Source organism: Mandrillus leucophaeus, unplaced genomic scaffold (assembly GCF_000951045.1).
Source record: "Mandrillus leucophaeus isolate KB7577 unplaced genomic scaffold, Mleu.le_1.0 Scaffold777, whole genome shotgun sequence".
NCBI classification, from domain to species: domain Eukaryota; kingdom Metazoa; phylum Chordata; class Mammalia; order Primates; family Cercopithecidae; genus Mandrillus; species Mandrillus leucophaeus.
The window spans coordinates 723,100-744,199 of record NW_012108441.1 but is presented as its reverse complement, the minus strand read 5'-3'; the positions used below and the strand labels follow the sequence as shown (position 1 = coordinate 744,199).

Genomic DNA, 21,100 nt, shown 5'->3' with positions numbered 1-21,100 from the left:
ATCCATCCATCCATCCATCCATCCACCCAGCCAGCCACCCACCCATCCACCCATCTAGCCGCCCACCCATCCAGCCACCCACCCATCTGTCCACCTGTATCTCACCCACCCAGCCACACATTGACCCATCCCTGTGCCCACTCCTCCTCTCACGCATCCCCTCCCCCGTGCACTGTGCCTGGAGCTTCCACAGAGTAGCAGGCACTGCTCAGGGTGCCAGTATTTTTCAAATGGGACAAAAGCAGTCTCTGTGATCTTGGCACTTGTGACCTGGGTGCTTTTAGAATGGGTGGTCATTGCAACCTAATTCAGCTGGGGGGAATTGATGGTGGAATGTCTTGTTGTTATGAAAATATTCTCCCTGTCTTTGAAATGTACTAAGCGACTGTTTTCTTACCTACAGGATTCTGCTTCAGGAAAAGAGGAATTGTCTACTTATGCAGCTGGAAGAAGCCACCCGCTTAACGTCCTACCTCCAGTCCCAGTTAAAGAGGTAGGTTACTTTCAAAGAGAAAACAGTATTTGATCATCGTGTTCCAATGACTGGTACATGAACTTGCTTCTTGTAGCTTGTTTTTCTCCTACTGGAGCTTGACCTGAAGTGTTGTTAACACAGAATGGATACATTATATTTTTAATATGCTGCTACTGTATGACTCAAGGACTATGGAGAGAACCACATTTGGCTTCAGGGTAAATAAGAGGCGTGAAGTCAAATGTATTCAAGGATTTTGTAACCTAATTAACAGCTTCAGAAGTGTACATCTATACACGTGCACATTTTTATTTTATTTTTTTAAAAAGCATATGCATTTTTTAAGCTAGTAAGATTTGGCTGCTCAAGAATGGCCCTGCGCACATTTCCTCATCTCTTACTGTATGGTAGAGCATAATGTCAAGGGCCTTAGATGTGTCATTTTCTCAGATATTCCTCCTAACAATGCCCAAGGTGGGAGCTGTTCTCACCTCAGCCCCAGTGAGCCCATGGGAGCCCAGAGCGGGTGAATGGCTTGAGCAAGTGTACCTGGCTACTATGCGTTCCAGCCGGGACTGGGACTGGGACTTGGGCACGGGTCTCTGCTGTTGCCCACTGCTCTCTGCCGCCCTTTCCGTGCTCACAGGGTAAGCAGGGGTGGCTGCCCTGCCATCTCAGATGGCCATGCTGTCTCATTTCAGCCTGTGTGCCAGCACCCTGACGGTGTCCTCGGGGAGCAGCCGCGGGTCCCTGGCCTCCAGCCGCGGGTCTCTGGCTTCCAGCCGGGGCTCCCTGAGCTCGGTCAGCTTCACGGACATCTACGGCCTCCCGCAGTACGAGAAGCCCGACGCTGAGGGCGGCCAGCTTCTACGCTTCGACCTCATTCCCTTCGACTCGCTGGGGCGAGATGCCACCTTTACAGAGCCGGCAGGCCCCTCGGGCTTCCACAAGCAGAGGCGGTCCCTGGACACACCCCAGTCCCTGGCGTCGCTGTCCTCCCGCTCCTCCCTATCCTCGCTGTCGCCCCCAAGCTCGCCCCTGGATACGCCCTTCCTCCCTGCCTCACGGGACTCACCGCTGGCGCAGCTGGCGGACAGCTGTGAGGGGCCAGGCCTGGGTGCCCTGGACAGACTGCGGGCGCATGCTTCGGCTCTGGGGGATGAAGACTTACCAGGCATGGCGGCCCTTCAGCCACACGGGGTCCCTGGGGACGGGGAAGGGCCACACGAGCCAGGACCCCCACCAGCCAGCGCTCCTGTGGGTGGAAGTAAGTGCGGATGCGGCCTCCTGCGGGGTGAGGGTTACCTGCAGGGAGGAAACCACGGGGGGCCAGAGTGAGGACCGCTGGCTTTCCAGGTCCATGGTGAGCTTTACATTTAGGAATGTTGATGTGATCGGGAAGAGCACACACCTGCCCTTTCTGGTCTGTGTTGGGGAAAGATCACTGAAATTGACAAAGTTGTCTTTCCTAGGTACTTGGCTTGTTTTCAAAAAATACATAATTGTTCAAAACTAGGGTAAGAACCACACAGTCTTCCACGTTCAGAGGCTGCTAGACATGTACTAGGGCTTTCCTGACCTTTGCAGCATGTGTGCCGAGATGGAACCGTCAGTGTGTGCCCGCCTGAGACCATTATGCCAACTGGTGTCTGGTTGTAGCTAGTGGAAATCTCGACTTCTTTTGTTGCTTTGACATCTCTTTATCTTTTATAGTTCTCAAGAACATAATTCTGTCAAATATGGAAGTGAAAATAATGTGTAATTTCAAAAGACATGCCCGTAAGTATCAGTCATTTCTACTGAATCAGTTTCTCTGGTGGTTCTTCAAATGGAGAAACACAGCTCCGTGGCGCCTCATCCATTCAGTTGGTGTTGGTTCAGCTCCTCCTTGGAGCCGGGGTCTTTCAGCATGTAGCCTGCTTGGAAGACCAGACTCCTATTGAAGGGAATGTTGACCCCATGTGCTTTTCTGAGCCAACCCATGGCAACTTTATCTTCCTTGGGTTTTAAAGAGGATCAAGAACAAGGTCTCCCATTCCTGAAGTTCAGCACATTTAACTGACTTTTATTTGCACAGCAAAAACGTTTTAAATATTCCGTTTAGGCAAGCACTAGATAACTTGTGCAGCATAGTGGATCTTCGCCAGGGGTGTTTTTGCCTCCTGCCCCTGGGGAACACTTGGCAATGTCTGGAAACAGTTTTGGTTGTCACAACTAGGGGATGGGAGATGCTCCTGGCATCTGGCGAGTGTAGGCCAGGGATGCTGCTAAGCACCCTACCACATACAGGGCAGCACCTGCCCCTGGCCTTGAGAATGGTCCAGCCCCAAATGTCAAGAGGGCTGAGGCTAAGAAACCCTAGTCTCGTACCATGGAGTATTTATGCGGCAAAGGGTAGAAATAAAACTAGAGAGCAGAACCAGTGTGGTGTAGTGGCAACAGCTTCAGACTAGCATCTGGGAGACCAAGCTTTTGTTCCCTGCCCTGTCCACTTCTAGCTGTGTGACCTTGAACACATATCTGGACTGAGTGTCACTTTTTCCATCCTTGAATGCAGTGATCTTTGTAACCCCTTCCGTTCACCACCATTCTATTACCCAAGAGATAGATGGATTGGTAGATCAATGGATAGGTTGATCACTCTATAAAATAGTAGTCTGTTGGCACTTATGTGCGTAACCAGAGGCCATCATGTTCTGAGACTGCCCCATGGCTTTTTGACATCTCTATTTTGGTGTCTGCCCCTGTGTTTGCAAACACACTTTGGTATCCCCAGATACATTGTTTCTGAAGTCCATATATGCAGGTATCCTTCGTTTGCTTTGTTCCTCTTTATAACCACAGATTGATTGCTCCATGTTTTTTCCATTCAGTTAAAAAATAAATATCCAATTAGGACTTTTTTCTTAGTCTCCCTCCTCTCTCCCACCACCTTCTCCTTAAGGGACTGAGATTCCAGAATGTCAGTCTAGTTAGGCATAAAATCTGCACAAGGCCCAAGGGCCACTTTGGGCCAGAGGAGAGACAGAGTGGGAGGGAGAAGGGCTGACTTAATTTCACAACCTAATTTCTTTATTTTTCTTTCGCTTTTCCTTGGCAGATGCTATAATGGTTGAAACTTCTTAGATTGGGAATTATTTGCTTACGTGTGTAGACACTGCCATCTGGTGGTGGAGTCATAGCGCATTAGTGATTATTTCTTGTGTTACACTGCCATCTTGTGGCGGAATCTTATATGACACCGCCGATAAATTCTTGACTGACACTGCCATCTGGTGGTAGATTCTTATATGACATCGGTGGTGGATTCTTGGACGACACTGCCGCCTAGCGGTACCTTTTATGATATTGCCACCTGGTGGTGGTTTTATATATTACGTATATTACGTTGTTCCAAGGACACATTAATTTGTGTCCTTAGAAACTTGAAACGAGGGCCGGATTGGGTAGCCAGCTTCAGGCATGGATACAGGGGGGCCCCTCGCCTCCCCTGCCCCATCATGTATCAGCTGTGCTTGGAACATTGCGGTCTAAGTTTGGCCCCAGCAAGTCTTAGTAAGACAAAATTTTTGTAAGCTAAAAAATCAAATTGTCCAAACTTGCAAACCAGCCTCTGAATGATTTTTTCCTTGTGTTTTCAATCAATCAGAGGAAACAGAAGGCAGGTCAGAGGAGTAGGGCAATACACTGTGATCTTTCATACTATTTACGTTTTTGTTGCAGTTTTGTCTTCCCTGGATTTTAAAAGTCAAATGTGTTGTGATTATGAAATACTTAGCTATTGTTACCTACCCATTAGTATTTGCTAATCAAAACCCATAAAAATCTTGACTTTGCTCATCTATTTATTGATGCTTTTATGATATTGATACTCCGTTTAATGTTGTTGGCTTAGATTCTCCAGTGTTTTCACTTTGTGTTTTTTTTTTTTTTTTTAAATCTCTTCTCATGCGGCTCGACAGAAGTGCTCACTGTAAGTGGCCTTGGGAGTCCCCTCGCTCAGTGTTGTTGCTCAGGCCCCAGGCACACCTTTGTGCTGTGAATGGATGTGTTCAGGATGGCTGGGGTGTGGCCAAGGAGGATTATCTTATAGCTGCGCTTCAACACAACTTAGCAATTGGCTTTATCGTTATCTCATTGTTAATATTCATGGCGGCTACTAAAGCTGTTTAAGAACTTTCCTAGAAGCTTTCACTGTTCATTCCCTGTATGTGTTTGTTTCTGGAATGTAATGGTGTTCATTGCTGTCATATGCCACCTGGCAACTTTGCTATGCTGTGGTTTTTACTATATTTTCTTCCTTTTTACCAAGCAGTGTTCACATCTTTGGCTCTTACTGTCTGTCTGTCTTGAATGATGAAAAGGGAGTAAAGAGATTTTTCACATGAACATGGGGAAGATTTGACCCTTGTCTCCCTAGCACTGCTCCTGAGGGTCCACCTCTGTGCCTTGAAGCCCCAGGGCAGGCATCCAGGGTGTGGAGCGTGGAGTCTGTGCTTTTTCTCAGCTAGGGCAGTTGCCGATGGGACTTGCTCCTGGCAATTCCTACTTCCACCTACCCTGTGGGTCCGGTGACTCAGCCTGGGCTTCGAGGATTAGCTCCTTCATTTCTTTCCTCTCTGCATTGACTTCTATGGCATGATGAGAGGGAAACATGGCCAGACTTGTGCCCTGGGCTGGGGTGGTTGCAGGTGCTTAGGCTCATTACCTGGTGCCGTTTCCTTGCAGGCATCTACAGTTGGGTCTGGGGACCTCACGTGTCAGGGTGGGAATGCAAATGGTAGTGGCGGTTTCCTTTGCTTGGGATTGATGCAGTGGATGGGGGGGCTTCCATTTGCAGTTGAGGGCCAGGTGTTTGGGTTCTTCCATGTGGCAGTGATAAAGAGGAGAGCTGGCCTCTGGAGTCCTGAGCTGTCTGAGAGGCAGTGCCTCTGGCCACCCCAGGATGGAGGCCGGCTTCCAGCCCTGGCTGATGGGGGAGAAGCAGCAGATTCCCCAGACGTGGTATGGCAGACCTTTGGAAGTTTCACTTGGCCTCCGCTTGACCTCGCGAGGCCAAAGGCCACAGCCCCATGTGTTCCATGTGCTGTTGAACGTGTTTGTGTTCCATTGGTATGGATGATAATTTGGTTGAAAGGAGAGATGGTCACCAGTGGACTCAGTTTAGGAAGGCACAGAGGTCAACACTTTCCGTTTCTAGAACTTAGCCAAAGAAAAGTGCGGAGATGGAAGCGGAGGCTGGCTTTGAGTGGTGGTGGAGTGCCCAGCCGGGGCTTCCAGTTCCATTCCGTGTTCCAGCCGAGCACACCCGCCAGAAAACAGACTCCTGGGCTCACAGTTGCATTTAGCGCAGGAAGATTATATACCCGTTTGTATTGGTTTTGTTAAAAGGAACTTATTGCTCTGAGGAAATGGGTAGAAACGGCTGATGAAATGTTAAAAGGAAACATTTCAATGGCTATTTTTGGCTCTTGAGTAAAATAGATGTGAAAGATAAAATTAAGCAGCCCAGGAATAGTAGCATGCTAACCCAGAAGGGCGGCTGGGAAGGCTCCTGCCTGAGGTCACTGAGACAGCCAGGCTTGAGCCCCAGCTTCCTCCCCCGGGGCCACAGGCCTCCCAGGTGGCGTTTTCAGAGGATGAGTGTGGGTTCAACTGTGTCCTCTGCTTTGAAGGTTGCTAATTTTTCTAGGGTTTACTTGGATAATTAAAATGTTTTTTCCTGAGTATAAAAGCAGCATTTGTTGTATGAAACATGGGAAATACCCGACAGCATAAAGAAGGCAGTGAAAACCATGACCTCTTGGCGAGCGCTGCTGCTGTTCCCATCGGGCGAATGCTGCTTTCCTGTCTCGTGAGCGTGAGCGGCTTTCGGAAAGCACCATTTGAGGGGCTTCTCATCGTCATCTTATGTTCTGTGTGCTCATGAAGGGGGTGGAAATAGATTTATGAATCCAAGAGGTAGCCAGAAGTTCATTTCTTCAATTTTCCAATATGAAAAACGACTAGAGCGCAGCATGTCTCTGTGTGTGCGTGTCCCGGCGAGTCTCTGGAACACTCGGTGACGTAGTGTGTGCTCCAGCGTCAAGGACCCCGGTCCCCGGTGCTGTTATTTCCTGACCCTGTGTGTGTCCCTTACTTGCAGCAGTGACTCTTCGAGAAGACAGTGCCAAGAGGTTGGAGAGGAGGGCACGCCGCATCTCCGCATGCCTGTCGGATTATTCACTAGCCAGCGACAGTGGGGTGTTTGAACCTCTAACCAAAAGGTGTGAAGCCAGTCTTACTATTTCCTTCTTCCTACGCAGAATCACCTGTGTTACTGGCAATCACAAAAAGATTCCGTACCGAAACTTTCATACATTGACACTTTATTTGTCCAGGGGCAGGGTGTTTCTCTGGCTTCTTCACCTTTGGGTGGTTGGGTTTTAGAAAGAAGTCTTTCTCCCTGACCCTCGGGGCCTAAGGCTTGGGTCTCATGGAGCTCAAAAAGGAGAATCAGTGTATGGGAGAGCCCTGCTTTGCCGGAAAGAACATTCATTCATTAGAAATGAATTTCCTCCCTCCCTCCCTTCTTGTTTTCTTAGCTATAGGAATGGTTTCACAATGACACAGCACCTTTTGGAATTCCATGCTTTATTTTGATCGGGCATCTTTGATGTCATTATTTTTTCATACAATTTAAGTCTCCAGTATCTAGAAGACAGTTCACTTAAAGTTAATTTTTGAACATTTCCCCAAGTATCACATGTGGTTTTGAAAGGTGTGCAAAGTTACTTTCTTCTTTTATTTGTTGTTTGTTTGTTTGCTTGAGACAGGCTCTTGCTGTTGCCCAGGCTGGAGTGCAGTGGTGCAATCATAGCTCACTGCAACCTCCAACTCCTGGGCTCAAGCAATTCTCCCACTTCAGCCCCACAGGTATCTGGGATTACAGGCATACGCCACCGTGCCTGGCTAATTTTTGTATTTTTAGTAGAGATGGGGTTTCATCATGTTGCCCAGGCTGGTCTTGAACTCCTGAGCTCAAGTGATTGGCCCGCCTCTGCCTCCCCAAAGTGTTGGGATTATAGATCTACTCCTCCACACTTGGCTAATTTTTGTATTTTTAATAGAGACAGGGTTTCACCATGTTGGCCAGGCTGGTCTTGAACTCCTGGCTTCAAGTGATCCACCTGCCTCAGCCTCCCAAAGTGCTGGGATTACAGACATGAGCCATCATGCCCAGCTGCAAAGTTATTTTCCTAAAACAAGAACAACATAAAAAAGAAATAGGCTGGGCACAGTGGCTCACGCCTTTAATCCCAGCACTTTGGGAGGCTGAGGTGGGCGGATCACCTGAGGTCAGAAGTTCAAGACCAGCCTGGCCAACATGGTGAAGCCCTGCCTCTACTAAAAATACAAAAATTAGCTGGGCGTGGTGGCGGGTGCCTGTAATCCCAGCTACTGGGGAGGCTGAGGCAGGAGAATTGCTTGAGCCCAGCAGGCGGAGGTTGCAATGAGCCGAGATTGCGCCAGTGCACTCCAGCCTGGGCCACAGAGCCAGACTCTGTCTCAGAAACAAAACAAAATAAAACAGCAACAACAAAAAACCCAGCAGTTTGTAGGCAGGTACCCAGTAAGATGCCTCATGGATTCTGGGGGCCTGCCCTGTTCCTTCAGACACATTATGACCTCATTGACTTACGTCACAACTTAATAAAGCCCTCTTTTAGCATGAGAGAGCTTCTGCAGAATCTGTAGCGATCGGTTCCCTCTGGAATGAAGTTGGTTGCATTTACCCCTGTGCTCAGGAACGAAGATGCCGAGGAGCCTGCCTACGGAGACACGGCCAGTAACGGAGACCCCCAGATCCACGTGGGACTCCTGTGAGTACAGACCCTAGCCTGTTGCCCCTCAGGCTGGGCTGGAGACCAGGTCCACCCCATGGCTCCCACCTGCACACACAGGGCTGGAGGGACCTTTGTTACCCCAGGTCTCAGGTGAGGGGACAGAGGTGGCAGGACGGAGTGACGGGGAAAGGTGGCTCCCCTGTTGTCTTCCAACACGGAGATGCACAACTGGGAGCCGCCACTTCCTGAAGCAGGGGGCTCTGGCAGAGTGCGGCCTTCGGGGACGATTGTGCCCGTGCCTGCCGGGGCTTGATTCTGCTCACTGCAGCACGGGTAGCAGGCTCCCTCCCTCACCCTCAAGGAAGTAATCTGCTGGTTGGCAGGACAACAATTGTTGGTTTCTAATTAGAGTGTCAATAAAGGCAGTGACTGCGAGGTGCCCCTGAGGGAGACAGGTGTTTGGGTCCCAGCCATTTCCTTTGCTCACTCTTTTCACTGCAGTCCAGGGCTCCTCCACCCAGCATGGTTGGCATTTGGTCATTGTTTGTTGCGGGGACTGTGCTGTACCTGGGCTTTACCCACTAGGTGCAGATGTGCCCTGGGGATAGGGTGGGGCAGAACCCCAGGCGGTAGATGGCCACTGCTGCTGTTGAGTCAGAAGGATGGTTTCACTGGGAGGCACCTGCCGTCCGTGACTCATGTCTGGTTTCCTAGGCGCGACAGCGGCAACGAGTGTCTCCTCGTGCACGTGCTGCAGCTGAAGAACCCGGCGGGGCTGGCGGTGAAGGAAGACTGCAAAGTGTAAGCCAGGCCCCAGGGCGCTGGCCAGCTGGCCACATGGCTGAGGAGGGAAAAGACAGTTTGGGAGCCTGAATTTCCAGGAAAGCACCAGGAAGTGTCTGTCTGAGGTGTAAAGTCTTCAAAAGAATCTAGTGAATGATTTGAGGCCGGTGCAGGTGCCGGTGCCAGTGCCCAGCTAGTGTGTGCCGTGTTGGCGCAGAGGAGCCTTTTGCATTCTCCTGGTGCTGGGGATGGGGTTGCTGATGCTGTCGTGCTCTGCTCTGTGATCTTGAGAGACCTCTGGCTGGGACCAGGGCGTCCTTGACGGAGCGGGGAGGAGAAAATAGGCGTCGGGAGCAGCTAGTGCCTTTGGCCTCAGTCGTGGGGCCGCTGCCTCTCTGAGCTCCATGGCTCCAGATGGGGGCCTGAGGGAGGGTCCCACTTACCCAAGCAGGTGACCATGCCTGTAATGGTCTGTTCAGGGCACAGGGTGGGCCCCCTTTGGTGAGTGTTCTAAAGGCCTTAGGACCCCTGAGTGTGAGCAGCTGGGGGCTTGGCTGGGGTTTGGCCACCCCAGTGACCTCTGCAGTGCTCACAGATGGCTCAGCCCCTCCCATGTGCCAGACTTGGGGCAGGGAGGGTGGGAAACACGGGCTACCCCATGGGTGATGAACTGAGAAAGCAATGGGGGAGCCGTGCAGAAAGAGCTGAGGGGCAATTCCCAAAAAGATGGGGAGCAGCAGGGCCTGGAAGTGTCCACTGCTTCAGTCCTGGCTTGGAAGGCATCCTCCTTGTGGAGGACTTCCCCTATCCCTGGGGTACATCGGTCTATGCTTAGTTGAGAAAGGAACTTTTTGCAAAGGACTCTGAGACTGTAGCTACAGGTGGGGGCTCTGCGCGCATCGTGTAGGTCGTGCCTGCTCTGGGCCCGAGGCATCTGTGAGCGCCGCCTGCACGTGCTCTTCCCTCCCCCATTCTATTTGCAGCCACATCCGCGTCTATTTGCCACCACTGGACTTGGGCACGCCCAACACTTACTGCTCCAAGGCTCTGGAGTTCCAGGTGCCGCTGGTGTTCAATGAAGTGTTCAGAATCCCCGTGCACTCCAGCACATTGACACTGAAGTCACTTCAGTTATACGTGTGTTCGGTGACTCCGCAGCTGCAGGAAGAACTGCTGGTATGGCGCCAGGCGCTCCACCCGCCCCCGGCCTCCTTCCTTCCTTTGTGTTTCAGTCAGCCGGTCTTTTTTGTGTGTGTATCTTTCTTTCCCTTCTTTCTCTTGTACTCTTTTGTGGTAATTTCTTAGTTTTTGTCTGTCTTTGCCTTTTGGCCTCCCTCTCTCTCTTCTGCCTCCGTCTCTGGTTCCCTCACTCCTTTCCCCTCTGCCATCCTTCCTTTCTCCCGTGGTGGGTTGCTTAGAAGTTGTGATCTTCTTAAGTATTTCTGCGGCTGGAAATACAAACAGGGATGATCCAACCAGTGATCTTGTCAAGTACATTGTACTTTAAATGCGTCCTCTCAGCTAGTACTCACAAACCCTGTGGGATGCCTTTGCGTCAGCCCCATCTTCAGTCCAGGGAACAAAGTAGGGTTGACAGATTTAGCAAATTAAAATACAAGACAGTCAGCTAAATTCAAATTTCAAGTAAATTATGGATGTTCTTTAAAGCGTAAGTATTTCCCATGCGGTGTTTAAGACTCACAGGGAAACCCTGTGTTGTTTATTTGAAGTGCAGATTCACCGGGGTGCCCTGCATGTTACCTGGCAACCCTGGGATGAGGCCTCAGGAGAATCCGCAGTTTGTCCTCAGTATTCCAGCCATCCAGGGCCCATGCCAGGGTTGGAAGCCAGGGTGGATTCCTTCCATGGCCGGAGTGTTCTCCCTTGGTCCTCTCCCCTCAGCGGCACAATTAGGGCATGTAGAGTTCAGCAGTCGTTTCTTATTTCAGAAATTCCTGAGCAAATCTGCCTCATCAGGGCAGTAGAGCTGTGAGCCTGGCCCAGAACTCCGGGTTGCCCATTCTTTGCCCTGTCTGTTCCCTTCCCAGCACTTTCTGATTGGGTGGAACAGACGACCAGGGAGCCACCCATTAGACTTCTCTGCAGTTGCTTTCATTGTGCTGCAGTCCTTTAAGTAACCCCGTCTCTACTACAAATACAAAAAATAGCCGGGTGTGGTGGCACACACTTATGATCCTAACTACTCGGGAGGCTGAGGCGGGGAAATCTGTTGAACCAGGGAGGTGGAGGTTGCAGTGAGCTGAGATCGCACCACTGTCCTACAGCCTGGGCAACAGGGCGAGACTCCATCTCTCTCTCTCTGTCTCTCTCTCTCTCTCTCTCTCTCTCTCTCACACACACACACACACACACACACAAAGATTGAAGGGTGAAGTGAATTTTTTTGAGACCGGGTCTCTGTTGCCCAGGCTGGAATGCAGTGGTATGATTTCAGCTCACCGCAGCCTCCTAAGTAGATGGGGCCACAGTTGTACATCATCATGCCTGGCTGATTTTTAAATTTTTTGTAGAGGCGAGTCTTGCTCTTTTGCCCAGGCTGGTCTCGAACTCCTGGGCTCAAACAGTCCTCCCACCTCGGCCTCCCAAATCCCATGCCTGGGATTACAGGCATGAGCCACCTGCCCTGCCTTAACTGAATATTTTAAAGGACTCTAGTCATTATGGTGAAATCATTCCGTGCCTGTTCTGACGTTTCTTTAATACCCCTGCAGGGCATTGCTCAGATTAACCTGGCTGACTATGACAGTTTGAGTGAGATGCAGCTGCGCTGGCATTCCGTCCAGGTGTTCACCAGCTCTGAGCCGTCGAGGACGCGGGAGCCTGGGTGTGCGGGAGAGAGCTCCGCCCGGGATCCTGCACACACCATCTCCATCTCCGGCAAAACGGTACTTGGCCCTGCTCTAAGGAGCTGATCGCTGCTGCCTTCATGACCCTGAGATTGACTTTGTCTTTGGGAAGTCATTTCTTAGAAGTGTCTTTGTAGATGTGAGTCAGTATAGTGGGGTAAAGGAGTAGTTTCCATACGGCCATTGCGTGAGAATTTTTTTTTAATGCAAACGTGTTCATGGTACACATGGTCATGGGTGGTGCATGGGTGGTACACTGGCTACTTTTACATAGGAGCCCTCAGAGCTGCAGAAAAAGGCTACATGAATGCCTCCACCACAGACCTAGCTAGGGTGAGTTTCTTCTCACGGAAGGGCAGCAGAGTGGCCTCCTACCTGTGCCATGTGGACACCTGCTGTGTACACAGGGTCTGCTGGCCTGAGCTGTCCTCACGCACCCCCTCCTCCTGCAGGATGCGGTGACAGTGCTCCTGGCCAGAACCACGGCACAGCTGCAGGCGGTGGAGAGGGAGCTGGCCGAGGAGCGGGCCAAGCTGGAGTACACGGAGGAGGAGGTCCTGGAGATGGAGCGCAAGGAGGAGCAGACCGAGGCTGTATCCGAGCGGTAAGCGCTAGTTCAGCGGGCAGGCTCCGGCTCGTGCCCTCCCTGGAAAGGAGCATGGGTGCCCTGTGGTCAGAAGGCTCGTGAAAACTGTCGTGGGAAGCACATTTTCTCTGGGGAGACAGCCAGTGTGCCAGGCAGCATAGCTGTCTCTGAGATGCACTTGCTTTCCTCAGCCATGCCTCCATAGAAGGTGCTGGGCAATCGTTAGGTACCACTGCCCAGAAGTTGATTCTGGAGGGAATTGAGTGCTGGTCTGGATGAGGGCAGCTCCCTGAACTCTCTCTCCTGACTCTCACGTGTGCTTTTCACCTTTTCCTTCTGTCTGTCCTGGAGTTTCTCGTCAAGAATGGGGCTGTTGAAGTACTGCCCTCTCCCAGGATTGGATACAGTAAGGTCCCTTAAAGCTGTTGGATTTTTTTTCTTTTTTAACACCTTTATTGAGATACAGTCTACCTCCCATACAGTTCACCCATTTAAAGTGCACAGTTAGGTGGTTTTTAGGACTGAATGGGCACAGTCAATTTTACAGCATTTTATTTTCATCACACCCTCTCTGCCTATCCCTAGCCAAATGCGCTCCCAGGTTCCCCTCTGATTCCCTGCAACTACAAATCTGCCCTCTGTGTCTATGGACCTGCCGGTCTGGACACTTCCTACAAAGGGGGTCATGCGGTGTCCCTTTCTGCTTCACCTGAAGCAGCCTGTTGGTGAATCCTTGGCCCCGTGGAGACCTGCATGTGATAGATGAATGATTCTGGTGAATGGGCGCCTCTGGTGCCCTGGCTTGTGTTCGTCGTCTCTGGAGGTGCTGTACATATTGCTGTACTTCCACATTTTTCTATAAAGTGCACCATCTTTCCAGGGCTTCCTGCTGCTTCCCGATGGCTTTCCCTGAGCTTAGTTTACAGAGGAGTTTATTTTGGGGAGCGATAGTGCATGCAGAGGGGAAGGTGTTGTGTTCAGGGATGGACAGGAGTTGGGAGGGGTTTGGGGCTGAGTGGTGCAGTTTTCTGGAATCTTCAGTGGCTGCCACCGGTGATAGAAAAAGCCCCTCTTAAGGAAAGTCCTTCAAGAGCCATCTTCCCTGGAAAACAGAAGCACCCTTTTACTTTATGAGAGCCGCAACAGTCTTCAATCATTGGAAAGAAATAGGTTTTATTGCATTACCTCTACTACTGTGCTCTAAGAGTAGCATGAAATACATCCTGTTTGGTGACCATTTGGGCTTCTGCCATGTCCGCCTTCAGGAGTTGGCAAGCAGACTCGGTGGATAGCGGCTGTAGCAACTGCACCCAGACCAGCCCTCCATACCCAGAGCCCTGTTGCGTGGGTATCGACTCCATCCTGGGCCACCCATTTGCTGCTCAGGCAGGGCCTTACAGCCCAGAGAAATTTCAGCCCTCACCTCTTAAGGTAAGTAGAAAACATAGGGGATTTTCCGGAGCCCCTCACCCCCAACATTTTGCCATATGTACCAGGTACTGCCCTGGAAGGAGAGGCTGTGTGCCCCCAAATTCTTCGTGGGAAGTGTGAGGGTATGGGGGAAGATGCACCAAAGGCAAGCAGAGCCGGGGCTCGTGGGGAGGAGGGCCACATGGCTGACCTGCACACACACCTAGTGGCCCGGGTGTTGGGCACAGGAGAATGTCGTGGTATAGAATGGACACTGCTGTTGGATTTGAGGGCCACAGCTAAGGCTGGGTTTACTGTGAGCTGAGGAAAAGAAGTGAATGGCCTCAGATCTGTAAAGGGCTTGAATAGGCACAGCTAATCCATTCCCACCTTCAGGGACAAACGAGGCTCCGGAGGGTTCATGAGTCCCACAGGTTTTGGACATTTGTAGTTCCTCTTCCCCTTTTGTGAAATGTAGAATAGTGCTGTCCTTTTGCCCCTTCTGCTCATCTGCCTCTAGCTGTACAGTCACCCTGTCTTTAGGGGAGAAGTCTCAAGTTTACAGCGCCTGTGAAGTCAGGGAAGACACTGTCAATGCTGTTTCGAAACTTGGTTTCCCCACTGTTCAGCTCACAAAAGTATTTTATCACCCTCACGCCCCTGCTCTCACCCAGAAGCACAAAGTGAAATCTGCCCCCCGCAGCTTCCCAAGCTGTAACCCACAGCAGGTTCCTAATTGTTGTTTTGGACCAGGTTGCTGGTCATGGCCCTTGTCCAACTTTCTGAGATCTCAAAAAGCAGCAGCCCAAGCCAGGGTGAGTGGCCGTGGGAGGGTTATTTGGTGTTTCCCCTTCCCTCAACTTTTAGTTTTGAAAAAGCGAAATCTGTGGAGAAGTTGCTAGAATAATGCAACAAATACCTATACACCTCACCTAGATCCCACAGTTGTTAGTTCTTCACCACATTTGCATTCTCCCTTTCTGTGTGGGCATCACAGATACAACATTAGTATAGTGGGTGAATAGGAAAAGAAAAAAAAAGCAAACAAACTCCCACCCTCGAGAGGGAGACGCCAGAGGAGACATCGCTAGCGTACGCTCATGTCACAGAGAGCAAGGGGGCTTCTGGAGAATGCAGTGGCAGGGAAGCGGGCAGACACCTGTAGAGAGGTTTGCAGTTTTAGAAAGGGTTCACATTTAGAAAATGTCAGGATGATAAAAGGGTACAACTGCTATGGAAAACAGTATGGTGGTTCTTCAAAACATTAAAAATAGAACTACCATAGGATCCCGCAGTCCCGCTTCTGGGTGTATCTGGGTGTATATCTAGAAGAATTGAAAGGATCTTGAAGAAATAATGTGCACACGCATGTTCGTAGCAGCAGCATTATTCACAGTAGCCAAGAGGTGGAAGCAACTAAAATGTCCATCATGGATGAGTGGATAAAGAAAACGTGGTCTATCCATGCAATAGAATATTATTCAACCTTAAAATGGAAGGAAATTCTGTCACGCTGCAACGTGGATGAGCTTTGAGGACTCATGCTGAGTGAATAAGCCAGTGTGAATATTTATTTAGTCTTCAACTCTTTGAGTTGCATGTCTCCTGGCATACAACTCCTAAAATCCTTAGAATCTGAAAAAAAATCGTTTTAGGTGCTAATAAATTGACTGGTGGCTGGTTAGAAAAGCACAAAAAGACAAATACCATCATGAGGTTCCTGGAGTAGTGAAATTCACAGGGCCGAAAAGCAGAATGGTAGCTGCCAGGAGCTTGGATGGGGTGTAGGGCTGTGTTACAGAACGGAGCTGGGGTCCGTTCGCCTGGTGCAGTAAAACCACGTGTCTGCACGAAGGTGTTTTGCAGGGGTAGAAAGAGGGTGTTTATTTGCAGGCGCCAAGCAAGGAGATTTGGGCAGCTCACACTTAAGACCCGGCCTTCCAATGCCTTGCAGGGAAGGGTTTTTAAAGGCAGAGGTAAATTTCAGGAAAGCAGAAGTCACAGGCAGAATCCTAAACCAATCTATGGAGGTTACACATTGCTTTTGGCCTAGAAGGATAGCATATCTTGATGTGGGGGCTTACAGGATGTAGGTGGATTCAAAGATTTTCTGATTGCAATTGGTTCAGGAGGCAAAGCTTTGTCTAAAAATTTGGGGTCAGCAGAAAAGATAGTTAGCTCTGACTTGTGGGTGTGACTCCCTGCAGACCTCTCAGGAAGAGATTCAGAATAAAGAGCAAGGGTCAGAGTACAGTCCTTAGCTCCACCTTATGTGAGTTCTGTGCCAGCAGGTCCCTTTGGTGGGGGGTCTGGGTTTCTGAAAGACAATCAGGCACATAGGTTAACATGTCTTTGGTTTCTCTTTTTTCTTTTCTTTTCTTCTCTTTTCTCTCTTCTCTTCTCTCTTCTCTTCTCTTCTTTCTTTTCTTTTTTGAGATGGAGTCTCACTCTGTCCCCCAGGCTGCAGTGCAGTGGCGTGATCTCAGCTCACTACAACCTCCGCCTCTTGGGTTCAAGCAATTCTCATGGCTCAGCCTCCCAAGTAGCTGGGATTACTGGCGCCCATCGCCCTGCCCAGCTGACTTTTTTTTTTTTTTTTTTTTTTTTGTAGTAGAGATGGAGTTTCATCATGTTGGCCAGGCTGGTCTCAAACCCCTGGCCTCAAGTGATCCACCTGTCTTGGTCTCCCAAACTGGTGGGATTACGGGTGTGAGCCACCACGCCTGGCCAAGATGTCTTTAGTTTCTCTAGGGAACCAAACATCTCCAGACTCTAACTTGCTTGGCTATTGTTTTAGGCTACTATTACCTTCTTGCTTATCAAGTTACTTACTTACATCTCAGGGATAGCAAGGTACCTGGAATTTCCTTTGAAAGAAATTGATTTTCCTTTATGTCCATGCTCGGGAGGTCTGCAGGCCCCTAAAACGGGGTCTCTCCTCTGTCTCAGGAATGGGAATGGGGAGTTGTTTTTTAGTGGAGAGGGCAGAGTTTCAGCTTCACAAGATAAAGAAGTTCTGGAGGTCTGTTGCACAACAATGTGAATAGACGCCACTGAACTGTGCCTGTACAAATGGTTAATATGGTAAATTTTGTTGTGTGGTTTTTTCCCCACAATTTTTTGTGTCAGGTGTGGGAGCAGCCGGTGTGTGTTGTGGGGTGGTGCTGAGGATGAAGGGAGTGAAGTGGCCAGATCGTGCAGCGCCCACTCAGGACCCTGCCTTTTCTCTAAGGGCATGAGAAGCTGGTGGGTTTTGAGCTCAGTGGCCACATGATCTGACTGAAGCTTTTTCGTTAGTGTTTTCTAAAATTTATTGATTTGAAGTTCACATAAAGGGAAGCATTTTAAAGTGTATGCGTCAGTGGCATTTGGTCCACAGTGTTGCTCACCCGCCACCTCTATTTAGTTTCCTGATGGAAACATCACCCCAGAGTAAAACCCGTCCCCATTGAGCAGTCACTCCCATTCCCCCTTCCCCCAGCCACCTGCAGCTACCAAAATCTGCTTTCTGGTTATGGATTTACCTCTTCTGGATGTTTCCAGAAGTGGAATCATATACTATGTGGCCTTTGGTGCATGGTTTCTTTCACTCAGCGCAATATTTTCAAGGTTTATTTACATTTTAGCGTGTATAAAAACTCCATTGGTTTTTATGGCTGAATACTATTTCCTTGTGTGAATAAGACCACATTTTGTTGATCCATTGATCTGTCAATGGACATTTGGGATGTTTCCACCTTTGGCCTAGTCAGTTTTCCTGGCATATCCCTGGTTGCTATGTTGAGAATAGATCGAAGGGCAGAGAGGTGTGGAATTGCGAAGACCACTGAGGCATCTACTGCACTCATCTGGGCATGAGATGATGGCGACTCAGGTGAAGGGTTGCTGACAAGCACTCAAAACCCACTTGATGGCCGGGCGCGGTGGCTCAAGCCTGTAGTCCCAGCACTTTGGGAGGCCGAGACGGGTGGATCACGAGGTCAGGAGATCGAGACCATCCTGGCTAACACAATGAAACCCCGTCTCTACTAAAAAATACAAAAAACTAGCCGGGCGAGGTGGCGGGCGCCTGTAGTCCCAGCTACTCGGGAGGCTGAGGCAGGAGAATGGCGTGAACCCGGGAGGCGGAGCTTGCAGTGAGCTGAGATCCGGCCACTGCACTCCAGCCTGGGCGACAGAGCGAGACTCCGTCTCAAAAAAAAAAAAAAAAAACCACTTGATGTTGAACACAGAGCCAGCAGGGATCGCTCTTGGACCAGATATGGGGTGTGCAAAAGAGATCAGGAGTCCGGGATGACCCTAATATTCTTTGCATGAACAAATGGAAAGTTGAGATCCCTGTGAGAGGAGGGGCCGGGGTGGGGTTGGGGGGATATCAGCCTTTCCATTGTGGACATGCCACGTGTGAAACTCCAGCTAAATCCTGAATGGAGAAGTGAAAGACATGGTTGTTCCTGTAAGTTTATTGCTCACGTTACGAAAGAAGCCATGGTCACGAGTGAACCACTCCCTAGGTTGATAAGGAAACCAACACAGAAGATCTCTTTCCGGAAGAAACAGCCAGCCTCCTGAAGGAGCGGTCCAGCCGCCGGGCCCGAGGGTCACCTTTTGTTCGGAGTGGCACGATTGTCCGTTCCCAGACCTTCTCGCCTGGAGCACGAAGCCAGTATGTTTGCAGAGTAAGTTGGAATTCCTTTGTCACCTGTCTGGAATGTTTTCTCTTCCGTCCCCTTTGTGATGTTTTTTTATTTTTTTTCCTGCTGTTTATACTGAGAGGCATATGTATTTGCACCAATGATACCAATCCATGCACTGCGAACTCTACAGGTACGCGGTGATGACATCAGTGCTGTGATCTCCCCACATGCCTTACCATGCTTATCTAACTCTGGATTTGTTCAGGATTCAAATTCATCCCTTCCCCCAGTTTTCAGTGTTGTGTATGTACTGACCTGTGGGCAACAAGCAGAGCGAATCATTTCTACCTCAGCGTAAAGAACAAGTGGAAGCAGGGGTTCTCTTGAATGGGTTGAGCTGGAGGAGCCGGGAACCTGAGTGGCTTGGAGCCCTGTGGGGCAGCCAGGTCTCTGGGTCAGAGGGTGGGTGGTCCTGGCAGAGGTGCAGTGGGTTCTCACTCACCCACATGTAAATTCCCAACCTGCGGATGAGTGGGAGACACTCAGCAGTTCTCAGCCATGGCTGCGCCTTGCAGTCAAATCACGGGGAGGGGGGGAATTCAACAGATCCTGGTACCCACATAGCACCCCAGAGATTTGCCATTGGTCACAGGTAAGGCCTGGGCATCAGAACTTCCGGAAGCACCCAGATGCTTCTAGCATGTCACACAAGGCTGAGAACCCCAAGGTGGGTGGAGGGAAGACTCGAGCCAGTGTGGTCAATGAAGGTAGAACAGAGTGATAGTGCCAGCATGGACTTGTACCGAAAGGGCTTTTAAGGATGGTGGCTCATGACACAGTGACCTGGAGGGGCCGTTTGGTTGAGAACCATGACCCTTCCTGCACCTCTGAATTGAGGCTGTTGAAGAAGGCATCTGCCCTGGAGGTGCTGGCTCCATGAGGGCAGAGCCAAGGCAGATCTTCGGAGAGGGAAGGACCTGAGACCCTCAAAGGAGATGTTGCAAACACTGTGGGAGGGGGCCTAGGTGGCCAAAACGCCCTCTCAGCCATGTTGGTGAGACCTGCCGCTGTTGTCCCATTGGTCCAAAGTGTCCCTGCTGGCAACTGCCCCGGATGGTGCCGGGTCCAGTCTGGGCCCTCCCACTCGTCATGCTTCAGCCCCATGGAGGCTGATGCTCAAGCGCTTGGCTGAACGTTCTAGATGGAAGGCCACACTCACTGTCCTCCTTGTTCCAGGCTCCTGCCAAGTCACCAACGTGCTGGCTGGAGGGGCTGCTTATTGAGGGGGGAAGGGTGCAAGCAGGTAGTGCTTTGCTTACCCAGAGGAAAAGCTCTGTGTGCCTGCTTAACAGCTGCACTTACTGGCAATGCTTCTGGATGCTTCGCTGTTCTGTATGTTTGTATGAATGCCGTGCAGGTGTGCTGCCAGGCCGTTGCACTTCCTGAGTAGGTTTACTGGCGTGGAAAATAAGGCCATGAGGCAGGGATGTTGGATTTCTCAGAGTCACACTGATCCTGAGGTGACACCCTGCCACCAAATGAAGGCTGTAATGACTTGACTCCCATAAAGATGACATTCTTTACTTTCTTGTTTAAAAGTACACCCTGTCCTTTGATGAGCACAGCTGCAGTTGGCAATGTTGGCTTGTCTTACTACCAGGAGTGAGTCTCTTTTGGAAGTCATTTTCCCCAGCTATTGCCAAAGCCACAAATACAGCACATGAGAAAGACTGAGGAAAAGTGAACCATGCTGAGGGCAGTGCTGGCCTTCGTGGGGACTGTATAGGGCACGAAACGGCATTGGTATGGATCACATGGAGATTTTGTTGGCTCAGTTAGCCTGGAAACTGGGGGAGGGTTTCATTTGCTTGTTTTTGTTTTGTTTTGTTTTTTCATTTTAGCAGAAACTCTTGTTTAAATTGAAACCCAAAGACCTTCTCCAAGCACCAATAATCATAAGTGCACTTGAGGGCCTGTGAAGAGGATGAAAATAATCCATTCTGAGACTCTGAGTACACACAGAGAATGAACTGTGCGTTGCTGAGAAATTGTTTCTGAACATCATTCTTTTTGGTACAGCTTTATCGTAGTGACAGCGACAGTTCAACGCTGCCCCGGAAGTCCCCCTTTATCCGAAACACTTTGGAAAGACGAACCCTTCGCTATAAGCAGGTGTGTGCCCTGTAAACAAATATGGAATCTGTGCTTGCCCTGCGAGTGATTTTTACAAGCCTTAAAAGGTAATATTTAAGGTCATGTAAATGAAAAGGTAGTATTTGTATTTCTTGTTTACTTAACAGATGTAATGTCATAATGTTGCTAATATTTCTTAAGATAGTATCATGGTTTCAGATAATCCATGATCTTTACATTCTTCAGTATAATAAATAACCGTTTCTATATAATAGGCTCTTTTCTCTTTTTTTGACAGGAGAATATATATAGTTTAGAAAAGTTGAGTTTTTCAACATATTACCTTTCTGGGCAGGGATCGTTTGAAAATAAATAAATAAATA

The 21,100-nt window shown here is 49.8% G+C and overlaps 1 protein-coding gene across 1 annotated transcript in view; it reads left to right on the top strand.

Moving 5' to 3' along the window:
* Positions 1-21,100, top strand: part of WWC3 (WWC family member 3) — an 82,143-nt gene that overhangs the window by 53,526 nt on the left and 7,517 nt on the right. The window contains exons 9-19 of the mRNA XM_011966834.1: positions 404-493; positions 1,177-1,742; positions 6,621-6,741; positions 8,263-8,337; positions 9,016-9,102; positions 10,068-10,260; positions 11,817-11,990; positions 12,404-12,555; positions 13,803-13,968; positions 18,462-18,626; positions 20,664-20,756. Of these exons, the coding sequence (XP_011822224.1) occupies positions 404-493; positions 1,177-1,742; positions 6,621-6,741; positions 8,263-8,337; positions 9,016-9,102; positions 10,068-10,260; positions 11,817-11,990; positions 12,404-12,555; positions 13,803-13,968; positions 18,462-18,626; positions 20,664-20,756 (1,882 nt within the window). The remainder of the gene's footprint in view (positions 1-403; positions 494-1,176; positions 1,743-6,620; positions 6,742-8,262; positions 8,338-9,015; positions 9,103-10,067; positions 10,261-11,816; positions 11,991-12,403; positions 12,556-13,802; positions 13,969-18,461; positions 18,627-20,663; positions 20,757-21,100) is intronic.